Genomic DNA, 19451 nt, shown 5'->3' with positions numbered 1-19451 from the left:
CTGAAGTTCAATTAGAGTATAATTAATAATGTTAAGACGGCTAAGAAAAAAGCCACAAAATTTATCTACAAAAAACAGAAAAGGATAGTATAAGAAAGGAAAATTACAGGCCAATTTCATTTATGAATATAGAGATAAAATCCTAATTAATAGATTACTAGGCAAATCTGTCATATAAGTGTGTGTAATACTTATATGTGACTATGTATGCATATGTGTGCATATGTATGTGTGTTAGCATATAAATGTACATATATCCCATCCAGATGGACATTAAATGCTAGGACAGTTCAGTATCTGAAAGTCTACTTACGTAATTCACCATATTAAACAGATCAAAGGAGAAAAACTATATGATCTAATAGATGCAGAAAAAGATTTAATAGAACTCCATACTTTTTCATGACAAAAATCCTTAGAAAATAAGAAAGAAAATAGAATTTCCTTAATCTGGTAAAGAGTAGCTACCAAAATCCATGGCAAACAGCATACTTTAAAACTTATGAAGCAGTCTCCTTACAGTCAGAAGACAGACAAGGCTCTCTACTCTTACATTGTTAAAAATTATACTGGATGTCCTAGGCATTGAATGTTTCAAATAAAAGGTCATGAGAAACAAGAAAAGTCTGAGAAAATGTCACAGCCAAGAGAAGCCTAAGGAGACGTGACAGCTAAGTGTAATGCAATATCCTGGATGAGATCCTGGAACAATAACAAAAAAGACACAAGGTAAAAACTAAGGAAATCTGAATAAACTATGGAATTTTAGCTTTTTTTTAAGTTAACAATAAAATAAATAAATAACACTAACTCTTTAGTTAATAATAATTTATCAATACTAGTTCATTAACTGTAACAAATGTATCATACTAATGAAACTACCTTTGCAAAAATCGTAACTAAGGAAATTATGACAGTGAAAGAAATCAGATCTAACCAGTTCCATCTTGCTTCTAACCTTTAAGCTGTCCTTGTTCATACCTGGACATAAGCTGAACTAACTTTGGGAAGGAATTCAATTCAAGGTTTTGACTCTGAAACAAAATTGATAATAGCCCTTTTCCAAAAAGATTCCCTTCTTGCCTGGGGACCAGTCTGCCTTTGTAGGACTAATAAAATTAGCTACAAGATTAGAAATCACTTTAGGGGTCATGCAGCCTCTGGCTCCAAGAAGTCTGAACCTTCCCAAATTGCTCCGGGAATAACATCACTATTATAAAACCTAAGGTCAGTGCTTGAGACATTTTGCAGACCCTGCACTAGATGGATCAGCTGACACCACTCAGACCCGTAATCTGGCCCAACCAGTTCTGCCATCCCACACAAGAACAGAAGACAGCAAGAAAAACTCACTTCTACCAGCTATGATTCCATCTACGACCTGACCAATCAGCATTCCCTACTACCCAACCCCTACCTGCCAATTTATTTTTAAAAATTCTGATGCCCAAATGCTCCCAGACACTGATTTAATAATAAAACAGCACTGTCCTGCACAGCCGGCTTTGTGTGAATTACTCTTTTTCCATTGCAATTCCCCTGTCTTCATGAATCAGCTTCTAGGCAGCAAGCAAGGTGAACCTGTTTGGCAGTTACATAAATGTAAGATGTTAATAATAAGGGAAACTATAAGATAAGGGGGGGACAGGATAAATACCTGCTCAATATTTCTGTAAATCTAAAACTTCTAAAAAATAAAGTCTGTTAATAAAAATATATGTATAAACAGGCCTGGCACGGCTCACTCCTGTAATCCCAGCACTTTGGGAGTCCAAGGCAGGCAGATCACTTGAGGTCAGGAGTTCGAGACCAACCTGGTCAACATGGTAAAAACCCATCTCTATTCAAAATACAAGAATTAGCCAGTTATAGTGGCACATGCCTGTAATCCCAGCTACTTGGGAGGTTGAGGCAGGAGAATCGCTTGAGCCTGGGAAGTGGAGATTGCAGTGAGCCAAGATCATGCACTCCAGCCTGGATGAAAAAGTAAGAATCTGTTTAAAAAAAACCTGACATATATACATATATGTAATATAATTTTATATATATATTATATACATATTATATATAGTATAAACAATTCAAACACTTAGAAAAATAAAGGGTAAGGATTGGAAGGAGAATAAAAACTTAAAGATGCAAAAACTAGCTACATAGAAAATCTAAGGGAATCGCTAAACTATTAGAACTATTAATAAGATCAGTACTTGAGTAAGATCAGTACTTTAAAAAGATGAGCAGCAAAGCATTTACTTATAATAATAATGTCATAAGCGATTAGAAAATGTAATTTTTAGAATGCACCATTTGCAACAATTAGGGGGAAAAAAATCTAACAAAAGTAGTATAACACTTGCATAAAGAAAAAATATCTTCCCCCCTATTATGGTCTGAAAGTTTGTATCCCACTGCCCCTGCCCTCACCAAAAATTCACTTGTGTGATGATACTAGGAGGTAGGGCCTTTGGGAGATGATTAGGTCATGAGGGTGGAACCTTCATAAATGGCCTAAGTACCCTTATAAAAGAGGCTCCAGAGAGCATGCTCCATTATATGAGAACACAGCAAGGTGCTGTCTATGAACCAGGAAAAGGGCCCTCACCAGACAATGAATGTGCCAGTGCCTTAATCTTGGACTTCCCAGCCTCCAGAACTATAAGAAATAAGCTTCTGTTTTGTTTATAAGCTATCCAGTTTGCACTGTTACAGCAATCCAAATAGACTAAGACATCCCCTATAGCACTTCTCACCTTTTAATACTCAACTATATTTATTATATTTCTTGCTTATTGTCTGATTCTGCCTATGTGATCCATGAGGGTAGGGGTCTTCAACCTCTGATGTATATCAAACACACAATAGTGCATGGTACATGATGCTTAATAATTGATTTGGTGAATAAATGATGAACAAATCTCACCAATAAACAGGGAAATACAAATTAAAACAATTTCTATACTCATTAGATTAATAACAATTTAAAATCCGATAACATCAAGTGTCAGTAAGGAAACAGTGAAGCAGGGAAAGGGTAGATGTAAATTGGTACAATCACTCTAGAGGGCAATTTAGTAATATCTAGTAAGGCTGAACAGGGTATATCCTACAACCAAACACCTACTCTTCCAGGTATACACCCAGAGAATCTCTCAGATACAAGAATAGAGAAACAGGTTCAGAAATGTTCACTGCAGCATGCATTTATAATTGCAAAAACCTAATTGTCCATGAGTAGGAAAAGTAATACAGCGTGGTACAGTCCAACTCTATAAAGTGGTAGGTGCCCAAGTCAGTCTTGATTAGTGCTTCTAGGCCCACTAGGTGTAAGGGAAATGTTACACACAGTAGAATAAAAAAGTTACACTCTATATTGTATTTTTAAAATGATTTTGCAGCAAGTATGATGAAATCCTGATAATTATTGAACCTTAAGGGTGGGTATACACATGGGCTTCCTTTTATTATTCCTCTATTTTTATGTATACTTAATTTTTTTCATGATAAAAATAGAAAAAGAGAAGAGACAGAAGCCAACTTGAAGAAACTCCCATTAACCAAAGATGAGATCATTTTAGTATCAAAAAGAATGTCCAGCCTCGGCAACATAGAAAGACCCCATCTCCACAAAAGTTTTAAAACTAGCTAGGTGTGGTGATGTGTGCCTGTAGTTTCCGCTACTTGGGAGGCTGAACTGGGAGGATGACTTGAACCTAAAAGTTTGAAGAGGTAGTGAGCTATGAGTATGTCACTGCACTCCAGACTGGACAACAGAGCAAGACCTTGTCTCCAAAAAAGAATAATTGCAATGGGTTGAAATATATGATCAAATATACCAAAATTCATAAATACATAGTAATATTCCATTTAAAAAAGAAAACAACTTATTGGTCACCTTGAGAAGTTGCTGAGGCAACAATTCATTATTCTAAAAATGGATAAAGAGAATGTTTTTCTTATACAGACTATACTTCGGTGAACCAAATAGCTAGGAAGAGAAAACTCATTTTTATAGACAAATCATAGCTCATAAATGCTGAAGGGATAATATAATCAGAATATCATGGCCAACCACGGTAGCTTACACCTGAAATGCCAGCGCTTTGGGAGGCCGAGGAGGGCAGATCACCTGAGGCCAGGAATTCAAGACCAGACTGGGCAACAAGGTGAAATCCTGTCACTACAAAAAATACAAAAATTAGCCGGGCATCGTGGTGTATGCCTAAAGCAGGCAGATCACTTGAGCCCAAAAGTTCGAGACCAGACTGGGCAATATGGTGAAACACCATCTCTACAAAAAATATAAAAATAAAATAAAGTAAAATGATTTAAGAGACATAATAGCCAAATGGGCACAACAGAACTAAACTGATCCTGCTGACACACTAATTTCTGGCTCCTGAAATGAAAAAATCAACTGTATAAAAATATCTTCTAGCTAATAAAAGAAACTGAAAAGACTGGATATTGGATGACACTAAGAAATTGCTAAAGTCAATGTGATAATGGCATTTTTTTAAGCATTATCTGTTAGAGATCTATACTGATATATTTATGGTGAGATAAAATAACACCTAGGATTGTTTTTTGTTTATGACACAGAGTCTTACTCTGCCACCCAGACTGGAGTGCAGTAATGTGATCTTGGCTCACTGAAGCCTCTGCCTCCCGGGTTCGAGCAATTCTCCTGCCTCAGTCTCCTCAGTAGCTAGGATTACAGGTGCCCGCCAATTTTTTGGCTAATTTTTGTATTTTTAGTAGAGACAGGGTTTCACCATGTTGGCCAGGCTGGTCTTGAAATCCTGACCTCAAGTGATCTGCCCACCTTGGCCTCCCAAAGTGCTGGGATTACTGGTATAAGCCACCACACCTGGCTGGATTGGTTTTAAAATACTCGAGCAAAAAAGGGAAGACTAACTCTATATTTTTTCATGTTTCAAAATATCCATAATAATAAAGTTTTTAAGTGGAAGAACAACCAAAATGCGATACAACTTCATACGTGCTACGAATGGAAGAATGGATATAATAAAAAAAGACAGATAATAATAAGTGCTGACAAGGATATAAAGAAACTGAAATCCTTATACACTGCTGGTAGGAGTATAAAATGTCACAGCCACTTTGGAAAATAGGCTGGCAGTCTATCAGTTAAATACAGAGTTACCATGTAATCTAGCAATTCCACTCCCAGTCATATCCAAGAGAAATGAAAACATATGTCCACACAAAACTGTGTATATAAATGTTCAAAGAAAAACTGATTTGGAGTTGTAGTGATATCCAAAGAGCACAACTATGAAGATACTAAAAAGCCACCAAACTGTATGTAAGCTTTAAATGAGTGAACTATATGGTATATATAAATTATATTTCAATAAAGCTGCTAAAAAGATAAACAGCGCAGTGGAAGAGAGGATGAAAGATAAAAACTTAGTGAGTGGCATAACCTAGAATAAAACCAGAAAGCAAATCCATAACAGCTGAAAAGCAGAAACAACCCAACTGTCCATCAACTAATGAACGAATTTAAAATGTACTACATCCATACAATGGAATGTTATTTGGCAATAAAAAGGAATTTATTTACATGCTAAAACATGAATGAAACCTTGAAAACATTATGCTAAGTGAAAGAAAACAAAGGACCACATGTTATATAATTTCATTTTTATGAAATGTGCAGAATAGGTCAATAGAGACAGAAGGTTGATTGGTGGTTGCATAGGGCTGAGGAGGATAGGGAAGAATGGAGATGATGGCTAAGGGCACAGGGGCAATGAAAATACTCAAAATTGTAGTGATATCCATGGGCACAACTATAAAGATAGTAAAAGCCACTGAACTGTAAGCTTTAAATGAGTGAACTGTATGGTATATATAAATTATATTTCAAAAAAGCTGCTAAAAAGATAAACAGTGCAGTGGAAGAGAGGATGAAAGATGAAAACTTAGTGAGTGCCATGCCCTAGAATAAAAACAGAAAGCAAAAATCTGATATGCATTTGGGAACCCCAGACCAAGAAACATTTTTATTAGAACTTATAAAATTCTGCAATATTTGTATATAATGCTTGGCTGTTAAATTGTTTTAATCCATTCTTGATTCTGCATGATGACACACAGTAAAGCGTATAAAATGAAAAGTACAACATGCTTCTTTACTAGGAAAGCAAAGATATGGGAGTCTGAAAGGCTGAATACCACTCCACAGCCAGGCTCAGAAAGAACAAAAACACAAAGGGTAAAGTAAATGCAAAGATAGTATGAATGCTCAGAGTCACTAAGTGGAGTAGGAGGAACTGGAGCTTTCAATAAAGAAGAAAAGTGGGAACATTGGTATGGGAATGAGAAGAGTTATACAGCTTAATAACAGAAAGCCTACCGAGAATAACGGAGATAAGGAAAAACCCTGAAAACAGTAGATGTTGCTTGTCCCAAATGCCGTTGTTCATCTTTCATTTTAATTCACTGTGGGTTGAATTATATCCCCGCAGAAGATATTTTAGACTTCTAAGCCCAGCTATCTGTGAATATGACCTTATTTGGAAACCAGGTCTCTGCAGATGTAATCCAATTAATTCAATGACTGGTGTCCTTATAAAAACAATGGAAATTTAGACACAGACACACAGCAACAGGAGAATGCATTGTGAAGATACAGACAGACACACAGGGAGGCATAGGACAATGGAGGCAGAGATTAGAATGATACATCTATAAGCTAAGGAATAGCAAGGACTGCCAGGAACCATCAGAGGTAGGAGAAGGGTAGACAATGTTTCTTCCTTGAGAGCCCCTAAACAGAGCTAAAATGATCCTGCTGACACCCTAATTTCAGGCTTCTAGTCTCCAGAACTGTGTTAAAACAAATTTTGGTTGTTATAAGTCACATAGTTTGCAGTACTTTGTTATGACAGCTATAGGAAACTAATACAGTCATCAAACCACTGCATTTTCGGCTTTATGTACTAGACTATGGATGTATACTCATCATCAATCACCAAATCCAATAGCTCTGTTTCATAATTCACTTGTTTTAACATGTGACACTGTCAATAATTTCTGCCTTGAATCTCTTTTTATTTTGTTCCATGAATCTTTCTTGGTTATCTTATTCTCTCTCTTTAAGGTTGCCCTTTCTCAATCTCTTTTGTTTCTCAGAATTCTATGTTTAAGGTTTCCCAAGATTTTGTCCTTGTTCTTTAATACTTTAGTATGCTCTACTTGAGCAGGTTTTTCCATTCCTATTACTTCAATTGTTTCTAATATATTAATGAAGCTCTATGCCTATAGCTCTCTACCCCATTCAAACCTCAGCTTTGGATTATCTCATGAAATTGTTTATCAAAAATTTCTACTGAAATATCCTCTGGCACTCAAAATATATCTTATAATCAGATCCATTTTTTAGTAGTCCACATGTCCAAAATAAACAAATTTATCATCTTTTCCCTCCATCAGCAATAACAAAAACATTTTCCAATCCTGATGCCCCAGGTTAAGCTGATTGCATTCTCTTATACGCACCAGATAAGGCCAGCAAGACCAAACAATGCAATTGTCCCAACATCCTCAAAAATCAGACCCAAATAAGAATAATATCCAAAAACCTGGGAAACAGTAGAAGCAAAAGAAATGCCGCCAACTCACAGGTGTAACAAAAGAGGACAGATTCCCTAGTACAAGCTCCCTCCCTCACAGTCTAGAGCCAGACTAGTGCCACAGTACGAGAGAGTGGGAAGAATAGAATAAATGGAAGATGGAATCTTCTAGTGACATTTCAGGCAATCTTCTAGTTGCCTTTTTTCTTTAATGCAATTTCAATTATTTCATTCTCAGAATGACATGCTCTTGGGCCCCTCCCAGGGCAACCTATAAAGAGCATCAGAGATTTTCTCCCATCTCTCTATACTGCAAATAAGGCTGCTCCTACCTCATTGTCGGCTCCCAAGGCATTGAATTGCTCCCATTTGTAGGTCCAATATCTGGCTTCCTCTTCTGGGATATCTACCATAAAAAAAGAAGAAGAAGAAAAGAAATTATATCAGCAGGTAAAAAATCATCAGCAGATAATACTTTATTCAGACTAATGACTGAGGTCAGAAGGTGGTGGTGATGGACAAGTTTTAACTGGTGGTTTGGTTCTTGTCATGAACATTATGTTTACTCTTCACAAAAAAGCACCAATACAACGTACTGTTATTCTCATTGTTATTTTGTAGATGAAGAAACTGAACTTCAGAGAGTTCGTAAAATAATCTGGCCAAGGTCACAGTTTATAAAGAGATGAGCCATGAATCAAACCATGGTTTGTGTGATTCCAAAAGCTACATTCTTTCTATGTAACTATACTACTTTTCCCTCAGCAAGACCAAAACCATCCAAAGAATTAGCTTAGAAGAAAAGTTACATGCTGAGATATTGAGATGCTCAAAATTCAAAGGCTTTCTCCCCAAAAAGTTAAAAGTAGAATTACCATGTGACACAGTTCTCCCACTTTGGGTTATACATACGAAAGAACTAAAAGCAGGATCTCAAAGAGATATTTGCACACCCAAGTTCCTAGTAGCATTGTTCACAATAGCCAAGAGTTGAAGCAACTGAAGTGTCCACAAATGGATGAAAGGATTAACAAAATGAGAGATTTACATACAATGGAACATTATTCAGTCTTAAAAAGGAAGAAAATCTTGCCACATGCCATAATACGGATGAACTTTGTGCATGTTATGCTAAGTGAATTAAGTTCATCATAAAAAAAGATAAATATTGTATGATTTCACTTACATAAGGTAACTAAAGTAGTCAGATACACAGAAAAGAAACAATGGTGGTTGTCAGTGGCTGTGGAGAGGGGGAAATGGGGAGTTGTTTAATGGGGACAGAGTTTCAGTTTTGCAAGGTGAAAAAGTTCTGGATATCTGTTCTACAACAATGTGAACGTACTTAACACTAGTGAACTGTGCACTTCAAAATAGTTAAGATGCTAAATTTTAAGTTATGTCTTTTACCACAATTAAAATTTTTTAAAAAGAAGCTATTAAAAAAATACTCATAGGTTTTATGCCTGGAAAATATTAGATGCTCAAATATTTGTTAAGTGAGTCTCTAAGTGAAAATATTTGAATTTTTAAAAATAATGATATAATGGTATATCCTGATTTCCAAATATTTTAAACTGACTATAACAACTTCTCCCCAAAATTCACCTTTTGAAAACATCAAGTATGACCATATAACCAGCACAAAAGAGAAACACTCAGGCAATATATGGATCATGTCAACTTCAGAGACATTGAAACAGATACGCTTTTTAGCAGCCCACATGAATAAAGCAAATATAGCCCTTTCCTTTCTCCTTTGTTCCGCCTGTCCAAAACTTCAGCTCCTTCCCTTCAACTAGCTCTTTAGCAATTGGTGACAATATTTCAAAGCCTTATTTAAAAAATACACACATACACCTTCAAATAATCTACAATGTAATTTGTATAGCATTTTTTCATCCATATGGTACATCCCTAAAATGGTATACTAGCACCTGTTAAAAAGAAGGAGAGTGGGAGGTGCAAGGTGGAAGAGGAGCTGCTGCTGCTGTGGGTCTATATGCTCCGATGTGGGATGATTCACCAAAATATATTAAGTGGAAAACAGCAAGGCACAGGGAATGTGTTAGAACATGCTACTATTTGCATTTTAAAAAGAAGATGGTGGGGCGTGTGTGTGTGTGTGTGTGTGTGTGTGTGTGTGTACACACATATATAAGCATCTATATAGGTATATAAGAAAGTATTAATAGTGGTAGCCTATAGGAAGAGAATGGATTTCTGAAGAGACTCTTCACTGTATAGCTTTTTAAACCATTGTAAATTTATTCCTGCCTCACCCTACAAAAATAGTTTTAAGAAGAAAAAATAGAGATACAAGCATGTTTATCGCAGTATTTTTTATAGCAGTACAAACTTCAAACAACCAAAATACCCAACAAGAAGTGGTTAAATGTATTATACAAATAGTTAAAATTAAAAGCCCAGGCTCTAGAGTCAAACCATGGCCAAAATACTTAAATACTCTCTGCCTTAGTTTGCGTATCTCTAAAGTGGGAATAATAGTTGGGTCTGCCTCAAAGGACTGAAATGAGGATTAAATGAGCTAACATACGTAAATACTTAGTGACATGCCCACCGGCACACAATAATTCACCATAAATGTTATTTTATTATTATTGATGTTTTAAATAAAATCAACCACTAAAAGTAGATAATGTCTATTTTATATAAGATTTATAACTATGTAATTAGTGATACAAAAAGTAATACTACATTAAAAAACAACCATTTAAAGTCTCTGGAAATGGTCCTAAGTGCATACAGCAAATGAAAAAAAATTCATTCAAGAATATCTACCAAAATGTGGTGAAAATGGCTAACATCTGTGGTATTCGAACCAAAACCCCCTCCCCTCGATTGCTTTTCCCTTCACTTGCAGCTTGGTCTACAGTCCAACATGAAAGTCTTCCTTTCTATTTTTCTGAAGTAATAGTTGTTCTGAGTTTAGTTCTTTCCGAGCGAGCTGGAAAATCATTCTTTTTTTGCTTAAATCACCATAGGATACAAGACACAAATACACTGATATCATAAAACAATAGCAGTAACAATGGGATATGCAAATATCAATAATGTGAATGGTAAAAATTAAAATTAAACTAATAAAAATTAACTAAAACAAGATACCACACAAAATAATCAAACAAAGATTAAAAATTGGGAAATACAAAAGACTGCCAAGGATGTACAGCAACAGGCACTCGTCAGATACAATTTATAAGAGTATAGATTGGTATAACCTTTTGGACAAGAAACTCAGTAGTATCCATGAAAAGTAATGATGCACATACCCTTTGATCCAGCAATTCCACTTTAAGAAATTTATTCTAGACTCAAAATGGGCAAAGATATACAGAGTTGTTAGTCAGCAGTATATAACATCAAAAAAAACTGAAAAAACCTGCATGTCAATCAATAAAGGATTACTTAGATAAATTATGGTAGGTCAGGCATGGTGGCTCATGCTTGTAATTCCAGCACTTTGAAAGGCTGAGGTGGGTGGATCATTTGAGGTCAGGAGTTTGAGACCAGCCTGACCAACATGGTGAAACCCTCTCTCTACTAAAAAATACAAAAAATTAGCCAGGTATGGTGGCACAAGCCTGTAATCTCAGCTACTCGGGAGGCTAAGGCACGAGAAACACTTGAAGCCAGGAGGCAGAGATTGCAGTGAGCCAAGATTATACCACTGCACTCCAGCCTGGGTGACAGAGCAAGACTGCATCTCAGAAAAAGGGGGAAAAAAACGAATAAATTATGGTAGAGGCAAATCTGTTCAGATGAACAAGATAGATCTTAAAGTATAACATGGAGCAATGTCCAGGATAAATGTCTAAGTAGTTTATAAAACACTTTATCAGTGTGTGTGTATGTGTGTGTGTGTGTATATGTGTGTGTGTGTGTGTGTGTATATATGTATGTGTATACATATACACACATATATATGTATGTGTATACATATACACACATATATATATACATATATATGTATATATATGTATGTGTATACATATACACACATATATATATACATATATATGTGTATATATGTATGTATGTGTATGTGTGTGTGTGCGTGTGTATATGTATGTATATTACACATAGAGTATGATCCAAATTTTGCCAAAATAAATTTTTGGAAAAATAAATATCATGTGTCTAAACCAAAATACAAGAATGTTAACAGTAGTTTAACACTGGGGAAGGCAAAGAAGGTTAAAGGAACTGAGAAAATAAACTTTTAACTTTTTATCCATGTACATTTCCTTACTATCTGAATTTTTATCAGGAGTATGTATTGTGATTTAATTTACATTTTAAATTATTCTAATTATCAGAGCTCTTTAATACTTAAATTAATAAATCAGAAGGTATAGTCACTTCAAGACAATAAATGCTTATTTTCAAAATAAATCTAACAAGCCAATATTTCATAAGTCATTATAACAAATAGTCACACAAAATTAAATGAGTTAAAGGGAACGCTTTTTAGTGTAGATTCTTTAATGAGCACCATTCTATATTCTACTTTGCACCATTCCCTGGGTGAAGTGTTATGGGAAAAAGAGTAAGGGAAGACAGAATATCCTTAAAGGAGATAGCTGAGGTGACAAAATATACATTAATGAAACAACTAGCAAACAATTTCAAACAATATGGTAAAAATTATGAAATAGTTTTAAAATTTTAATGAAATAGACTTACCAAAAGGCAACTCAAATCTTGTATCAAGCAAAATTTTATGAGGAGTTGGGTTTCTAGTTCCACAGATCTCATCGTCTTTCATTAATGTCTCTGCCTCCAATGTGGACCATTCCCCAGGCCCTTCCTAGGAAACAAAGATCTAAGATTAAAGTTTAATCTTTCTTGGCTCCCTTTTGGTTTGAGAGTCAGGTTTTATTCTCTGAAGTTCCTTGTTTGAGAGCTTCTGAGGGCCATTCACATCCTGATAAGGCAAACATGCCACTGTCACCACCTGCCGCCACTGCATGTGGCTTCTGTTCTCCCTCTTTGGTGGGGAGAGCAGCTTTCACTGTGCTAAGCTCTGCAGGTCTAATGAGGACAGAATGTCTGGAGCAGCATATTCTAAAACTAAGCACATCTGTGGATCAATATTTAACCTGTACAGTTCTTAATGACTGTGTCACTGTTTCTAGTCAGTAAAAAGCTACCAACACTGCTGGCTAAATAGGAGTGAACTGGTGCTGCAATGAAAATTAACTGCCCATCTGCCTGGGGAGTAGAAACTTCGCTATAAAAGAAATACAGAAAATAGAGGCAACTTCAGCTTCCCCATTCCAAGAGAAAACTCATGGTCCATGTTAACACCAAATAGAATATGACAGATTTTGTCCAGGTCGAAAGTGTCAATGGGGAAATAACACTGAGTTATGATCCAGTCTAGGAAAGTAGGGCAAATGTTCAATCCTAGGAATAATGCATAGAGGTAGTGTGAATACAGATTGCCAAGCCTGGTAGTTCCTTAAACTCTATTAGGGTTACATATAGAAGAAGAGCCCTGAAACCAGTCCTTGGAGACTGGTAACTCAAAGAAACAAAGCAGAGAAAGCCAGCTGGCTAAGGAAGCCTAATGGGACTCCTCCCAGGGCAGTGACTTAAAGGAGAACATAGAAACCACAAGTACCCTAAGTTAACATACACACAGGCACACACACACCTCAGAAGGGGTTGTCTCCTGGTAAGGCTGAAGAGGTACTTTGGAGCCTGTGAGTTTAGTCACAGGACATAGGGTAGACCAGAATCAAATGAAATCATCTGAACTTTCAAGTGAGGTTAGGAATAGGCAGATTACATGCTCTCTATTAGAAAGGAGGAAGAATAATCCAAGATGCATGGATGAATATTAGCTAAAAGGGAGCTAGCATGGGGAGAAGCATGGGCTAGGAACCATACTTCCAGACAGGCAATGCAATGACTGACCTCATCTGACTGACGAATAGTCTTCAGTGCAATCCACACAGTCCCCACCATGGTGTCCCAGATCAGTCCTTTGTTCCATACTTCCACACTTAGACCCAGGTCCAGGCGACTAATCTCACTAAAGGAAAGAGGAAAGCCCTTTGAGGAAAGCTGCACAATATGAAAGAAACAACTGCATCCCCTGTTTTGCTAAACTTTGAATGTTTTCTCACCAATATCCTGTCTTCAGGGAAAATCAAAATTTTCCAGAATGCTGCAACCATTTTTAGGCTCCAAGAAACCTATGTAAGGTAGCCATAGAAAACTGCCTTTGCTACAGTTATATAAGTTCCAGAGACCTGCTGTATGACATAGTGCCTCCAGTTAACAATAAGGTATTGTGCACCTCAAAATTTAAGAGGGTAGATTTCATATTAAATGTTCTTAACACACATACAACAAAAAAAGGAGACACAAGTAAACTTTTAGACATGATGAATATATTTATTACCTTGATTATGGTGATGGTAACCAAGTTTATACATATGTCTAAATTGTACACATTTATTATGTGCAGTTTTTTATATATCAACTAAATCTCAATGAGGATGGGAGTGGAGAAAGAAAAATGCCTTTGTCTATCCGTTCTTTCCACTTTGGAGATAGAATCATGATTAGATTAGCGCAGTTTCACAAAATATGAGGCCAAATAACGAGGACATTATTGCCAGGCCTACTTGCCAATTTTCACCCATAGGCAACAGTTTTATATGTTTTATTATTAACTAACACTGCTTCAACATAAACCATGCACTGCATACTGGAAACTTTTAGGAAAGGTAAGTCTGCTTTACAAGATTTATGAGGCTGGACATGGTGGCTCAAGCCTGTAATCCCAGCACTTTGGGAGACACATGGATCATCTGAGGTCAGGAATTTGAGACCGGCTTGGTCAACATGGCAAAACCTGTCTCTACTAAAAATACAAAAATTAGCTGGGCAAGGTGGCGCACACCTGTAATCCTAGCTACTTGGGAGGCTGAGGCACAAGAATAACTTGAACCCCGGAGGCAGAGCCAAGATCGCACCATTGCACTCCAGCCTGGGTGACAGAGTCAGACTCCATCCCACCCAAAAAAAGATTGCGGGGAGGGATTTATGAAAGGGAGTCCAGGTAGAAGTTGGGTCCCTGAGAACATGTAAGTTTGACAGAAACACATTGTCAGAGGCAAGTGAGGGGCTCTAGAGTGTGCTAGTTCATACCACTCAGTCCCTGCAGGACTCATTAATCATTATTAAACTAGGCACTATCACTTATAAGTAAAATTATTACGATGGGATGATAAATATAATGATTTTCCTATAATAATAACTAGGGGGAAAAATTCAAAAAGAAATCCTTCCAGAAAGAGCCACATAAGCACTCTTTAAAAGCAGTGTCATACATGGTAGAATATCTGCCTGGAAGGACTAACTCAAACATAATCCCAGTCTTAAACTAGAATATGCAAATAGTACTTGTGTTAATGTTAAAAACATTCTTCAGAAAGCTCTTATTGAAACACAAGGTTACTTGAGGGGTGATCCAGGAAAGATGAGAAAAGACCAATTCCAGCAGAGAAAGCAGAAAGGCATTCTCAGGAAAACAACAGCTATTCATCACAAACAGAAGTTTCAAGTTTGTGCTTTAGAGAAAGCTTGGGTTCTTGTTGTACTATAAATGTTCTCAGATTCACAAGTTTGAGATATAGAATTATAGCCATATAATTCATGTCAGGTGTTGAAAATGAATAAAGCAAAGAAAATTTGTCTCTTTCATATAAACATAATATAGCATAGAAGGTACTAATTTATTCATTTAATATTTCCTGAGCACTTACAAGACATATGACTTGGTGCTTTGGAGAAGAAACATAATATAGGACTCAGGTTTTGTGTCCAAAAACATCTAAGCTATCTGGAGAACTGTTCAATGCCACAAAGTAGATGAATAAACCTAGCCACTAAGTTACAGTGTTCACAGTGGGGAAACTAAGCTTTTTGTCACATAGTTTAATTCAGTCTCATTAAAAAATTAGTCTTGGAAAATACATGTAACATTCTCAAATCTGTCAGACTTATCATTCATTTGAATATGGAATAGAAAAATTGCTTGAGCCAGGTGCAATGTCTTATGCCTGTAATCCCAGCATGTTGGGAGGCTGAGGTGGGAGGATCACTTGAGCCCAGGAGTTCGAGACCAGCCTGGGCAACATGGCAAACCTCGTGTCTACTGAAAAACAAATTTTTAATTAGCTAGACATTAAAAACAAAATTTTAATTAGGCACTACAGACATACACTAGGAGGCTGAGGCAGGAGAATCGCTTGAGCTGAGGAGATCAAGGCTGTAGTGAGCCAAGATGGTGCCATTGCATTCCAGCCTGGGCAACAAAGTCAGACCCTATCTCACAAAATATTAAATTAGAAAAAAAAAAAGAAAAATTGCTTGTGGATACATATGTAATATTCCCATAGCAACTCCCAAATAGCATCTCCAGCTTACAGACAGAAAAAATAGCCAGAGGTCTTTAACAGCTTGACTAGAAGAGATAAAGAAGAAAATCTGTTCTTCAGAGAACTCTCTGGGGAGAAGGCCCAAACAATGAATATATATTCTATAAGAAGCTTCTCATCTCACCTACATTTGCTCAGCAGGCCCAGCTAAGAGAAGTCTGAGAGCTCTATTTATGCTTCAGACCCAGGACCCTAGGGAAGTTTCTTTTCTGATAATTAATTCAATCAACAATATACATAAACATGTGTATAGAAGACTCTGGGCTATACAAATTCACACAAATGGTAAAGATGCCCTTACTCTTAAGAAATGAACAATCTAGTCCTAAAAACAAGATATGGAAATATTAAAAACAAATAATATAAGAAATACCAAAATGGATATTAGATATTGCCACATAATACATCATGGAGAAGGAAAAAGGAGAACGGAAGACAAGGAAACCAGCAATGAAGTTTCCAGTGACAAAAGAACAGGGTAGTAGACAGAGTTCTGCAAGGAGTGAACAAAAAAAATAATAAATATAATAGGACAGGATAGGAGGAATAAGGAGTAGGAAGAGCAGAAAAATAGAGAAAGTAGCTAATAAAACCCACATGTGAAAGAAGAGAGGGCAAAATTCATATAGCATCTCAATGTGGGAGACAGGGAAGAAAATTCACACATATCACAGCAGGGTTGAAAGGGGAAGTGCTATGGGAAATTGGAAAATAAACACATAAGAATAAGGTTAGCTATGCTGAAGAGAGGCTCCAGAGATCACTGTGCTTCACATGATACGAACAGTTATAACCAGAAGTAATGGTTATAGTGAACTGGAAGTGCTAGGATACCATAGCCAGGAGTATGGCTAACATACTGGCATGGAAAGAGACTTTTATAAACCATAAGTAGCTGACTCTGCACACTGCATGTATAAAGAAGGAAACAGGTGCTTACTCCATTGCTGGTTTCCTGTCTCACAGGTCTCACGTCACTGTCACTGAGAGAGGGAATAAATGAGGCTTATATAATCTTGAGGGAAAGGCAACCAATGAGAAACATAACACCATTGTCCTCCTTCTGTTGGAAGTCCAGTTCTCCCTCAGTTTCCAAGACACCGTTATCTCCTGGCTCTCTTACCTCTCTGTTCAATCCTTTTTAGTATCCTCTGTCCCCTCATTAAATGCTGCTACTCTCCAGCTTCTACCACAGTTCCTTTATCACCATATATATTCTTGCCCTAAGTTTTCTCATCTTCACCTATGGCTTCAAATGACCAAAATATTTCTCGAAAGCAGACATCTTCCCTGAGTGCTGACTTCAGGTTTCTAACTATCTTCTGTACTTCTCCTTCCTATCTGTCCTATAAGAATCTCAAATATAAGATTGTCCATAACTGATCTTATATTAATCCCTATCCTAATGAGTGGCATACCACCCACCCCATCTTCCAACCAAATCCTTTGATTCTACTTACTGAAGATCTTCTATTCATCCTTTTCTATGTCTTCTGCTATTGTCCCAGCCCAAAACCTCATAATCCTTGCCTTTAACTATCACAATAATGGTCCTATAGGAAGCAATATAGGCCAGATGCAGTGGCTCACACCTGTAATCCCAGCACTTTGGGAGGCCAAAGCGGGAGAACTGCTTAAGCCCAGGAGTTTGAGATCAGCCCGGGCAACATAGTGAAACTCTATCTTTACAAAAAATGAAAACATTAGCCAGGGTGTGGTGGTACATGCTTGTAGTTTCCACTACTCAGGAGGCTAAGGCAGGAAGATTGCTTGCACCCAGGAGTTAGAGGCTATGGTGAACTATGATCATACCACCGCAATCTAACATGGGTGACAGACTGAGATCCTGTCTCAAAAAAAAAAAAAAAGAAAGATATTAAGAGCCCGGATGATTGGAAATGTCTCCCCGTAAAAATAATAACCATCCCTATGTTCCTCTGAGCTGCACTATAAAACAGGCAAATCGATTTCAGTTCAGGTTCAAATATCAGAGCAATTTTAATACTTTTTCTCATTCAGCCCCTTCATGCCCACCTCCAACTCCCAAAAAAACAAGCATAATCTTGTGAGAGAAGTAAACCTTTACAGATAAGGAAATTAGCATCCTAGAAAGCTAAATGATTTTCCTAGTTCTTGAATATATTCTATACTTTTCTCCCTTTTTCTAGAACAGGGACAAAAAATTCCCGAAATTTAAGGTGAGGGAATAAAGAAATATCAAGTTCTTAAAGCCGAAGTTTAATTAAATCATAATATACTAAACTTTGTGGTACACAAGAAATTCTACTAATATTTATTCATTTTAATTAATTAAATATAGGATATTTTACTCCATAAAGCAAAAGGATTATAAGCACAGAAATCTTCAGCCTCAGAAATAGATGACTTAGGTACACGCAAAGATACAGTCTCTTACATGCATGGCCACATTCCTTCAAGGAGCCTTCTAAAAATCAAAGAAAGACGAAGTTATGTTTAATGTCATGCTAAGTATGTTGTACTATATTCTAATTCTGACCATTGAGAAAATCTGACTATGCAGTATTTTCACCGACACAAATCAATTGGGAGTTTACCTGCATTACTATTCATCTCTAAGAACAAATTACGAATCCACAAAAAAACAAAACTTCTTTAACTCACTTATTTCTATAACTCCACAGTTTTCAAAAGAGTATTTAACAGTACCAGTACATTTTATAAATCTCGAAAATAAAAAAATTTTCTAATTGTTTCATCCAATGCAATTATCTTAAAAAGATTATGAAATGTGTAGGCACACTGCTGCTGCAGAATACTTACAACATGAAATCCTGTTCCCAGGAAGGCTGATCACCACGAACTGCTACAGTTGTACTCTTCACATTCTGAACTTTCAGGGTCACATATGTGTTAAATTTATCTTTGAAAAAAATGCAAAATGGAGACATAATATTTAGTGCTCAGATTGTTACCCAATCTCACAAAGCTCTTGGAATTAATATAGAAATTAATGTATTACATGTGCAAGAAAAAAATGAAGCTATATATTGTACAATATAGCCTCATTCAAGACATAGAAGAGTTGCTAAAATTATAAAACTACACACTATCTTCAAGAGCATAATCTCAAATACTGTTTTTTGAATTTTAAGAAATTATATATATGACTCAACAGATATGCATACACACTCTCAAACTGAGACAGATGCATGAATGCAAGATATGATAAATTAATATTTTCTTTTCTAATTTATTTAATCTCTTTCTATGGAAATCCTAAACTACTAAATTGATTTTATACCTCACTTGCAGTCTGGGGGGCAATATCCAAATCTAATTGATCTACTAGGAAAGATAAGGTACATAAATTTAAAAAGAGATAAGTATCAGA

The 19451-nt window shown here is 36.4% G+C and overlaps 1 protein-coding gene across 15 annotated transcripts in view; it reads right to left on the bottom strand.

Moving 5' to 3' along the window:
* UNC13B (unc-13 homolog B) overlaps window positions 1-19451 on the bottom strand; it is a 239416-nt gene that overhangs the window by 148204 nt on the left and 71761 nt on the right. For all 15 annotated transcript variants that reach the window (XM_037743661.1, XM_037743665.1, XM_037743666.1 and 12 more), the window contains exons 3-6: window positions 18881-18980; window positions 13545-13662; window positions 12309-12432; window positions 7934-8007 (exon numbers count right to left, since the gene is read on the bottom strand). In XM_037743661.1, coding sequence (XP_037599589.1) covers window positions 7934-8007; window positions 12309-12432; window positions 13545-13662; window positions 18881-18980 — 416 coding nt within the window. The remainder of the gene's footprint in view (window positions 1-7933; window positions 8008-12308; window positions 12433-13544; window positions 13663-18880; window positions 18981-19451) is intronic.

The sequence above is a fragment of the Cebus imitator genome, unplaced genomic scaffold, assembly GCF_001604975.1.
Source record: "Cebus imitator isolate Cc_AM_T3 unplaced genomic scaffold, Cebus_imitator-1.0 Scaffold149, whole genome shotgun sequence".
NCBI lineage: Eukaryota > Metazoa > Chordata > Mammalia > Primates > Cebidae > Cebus > Cebus imitator.
This window is presented reverse-complemented; position numbering and strand designations above follow the sequence as displayed.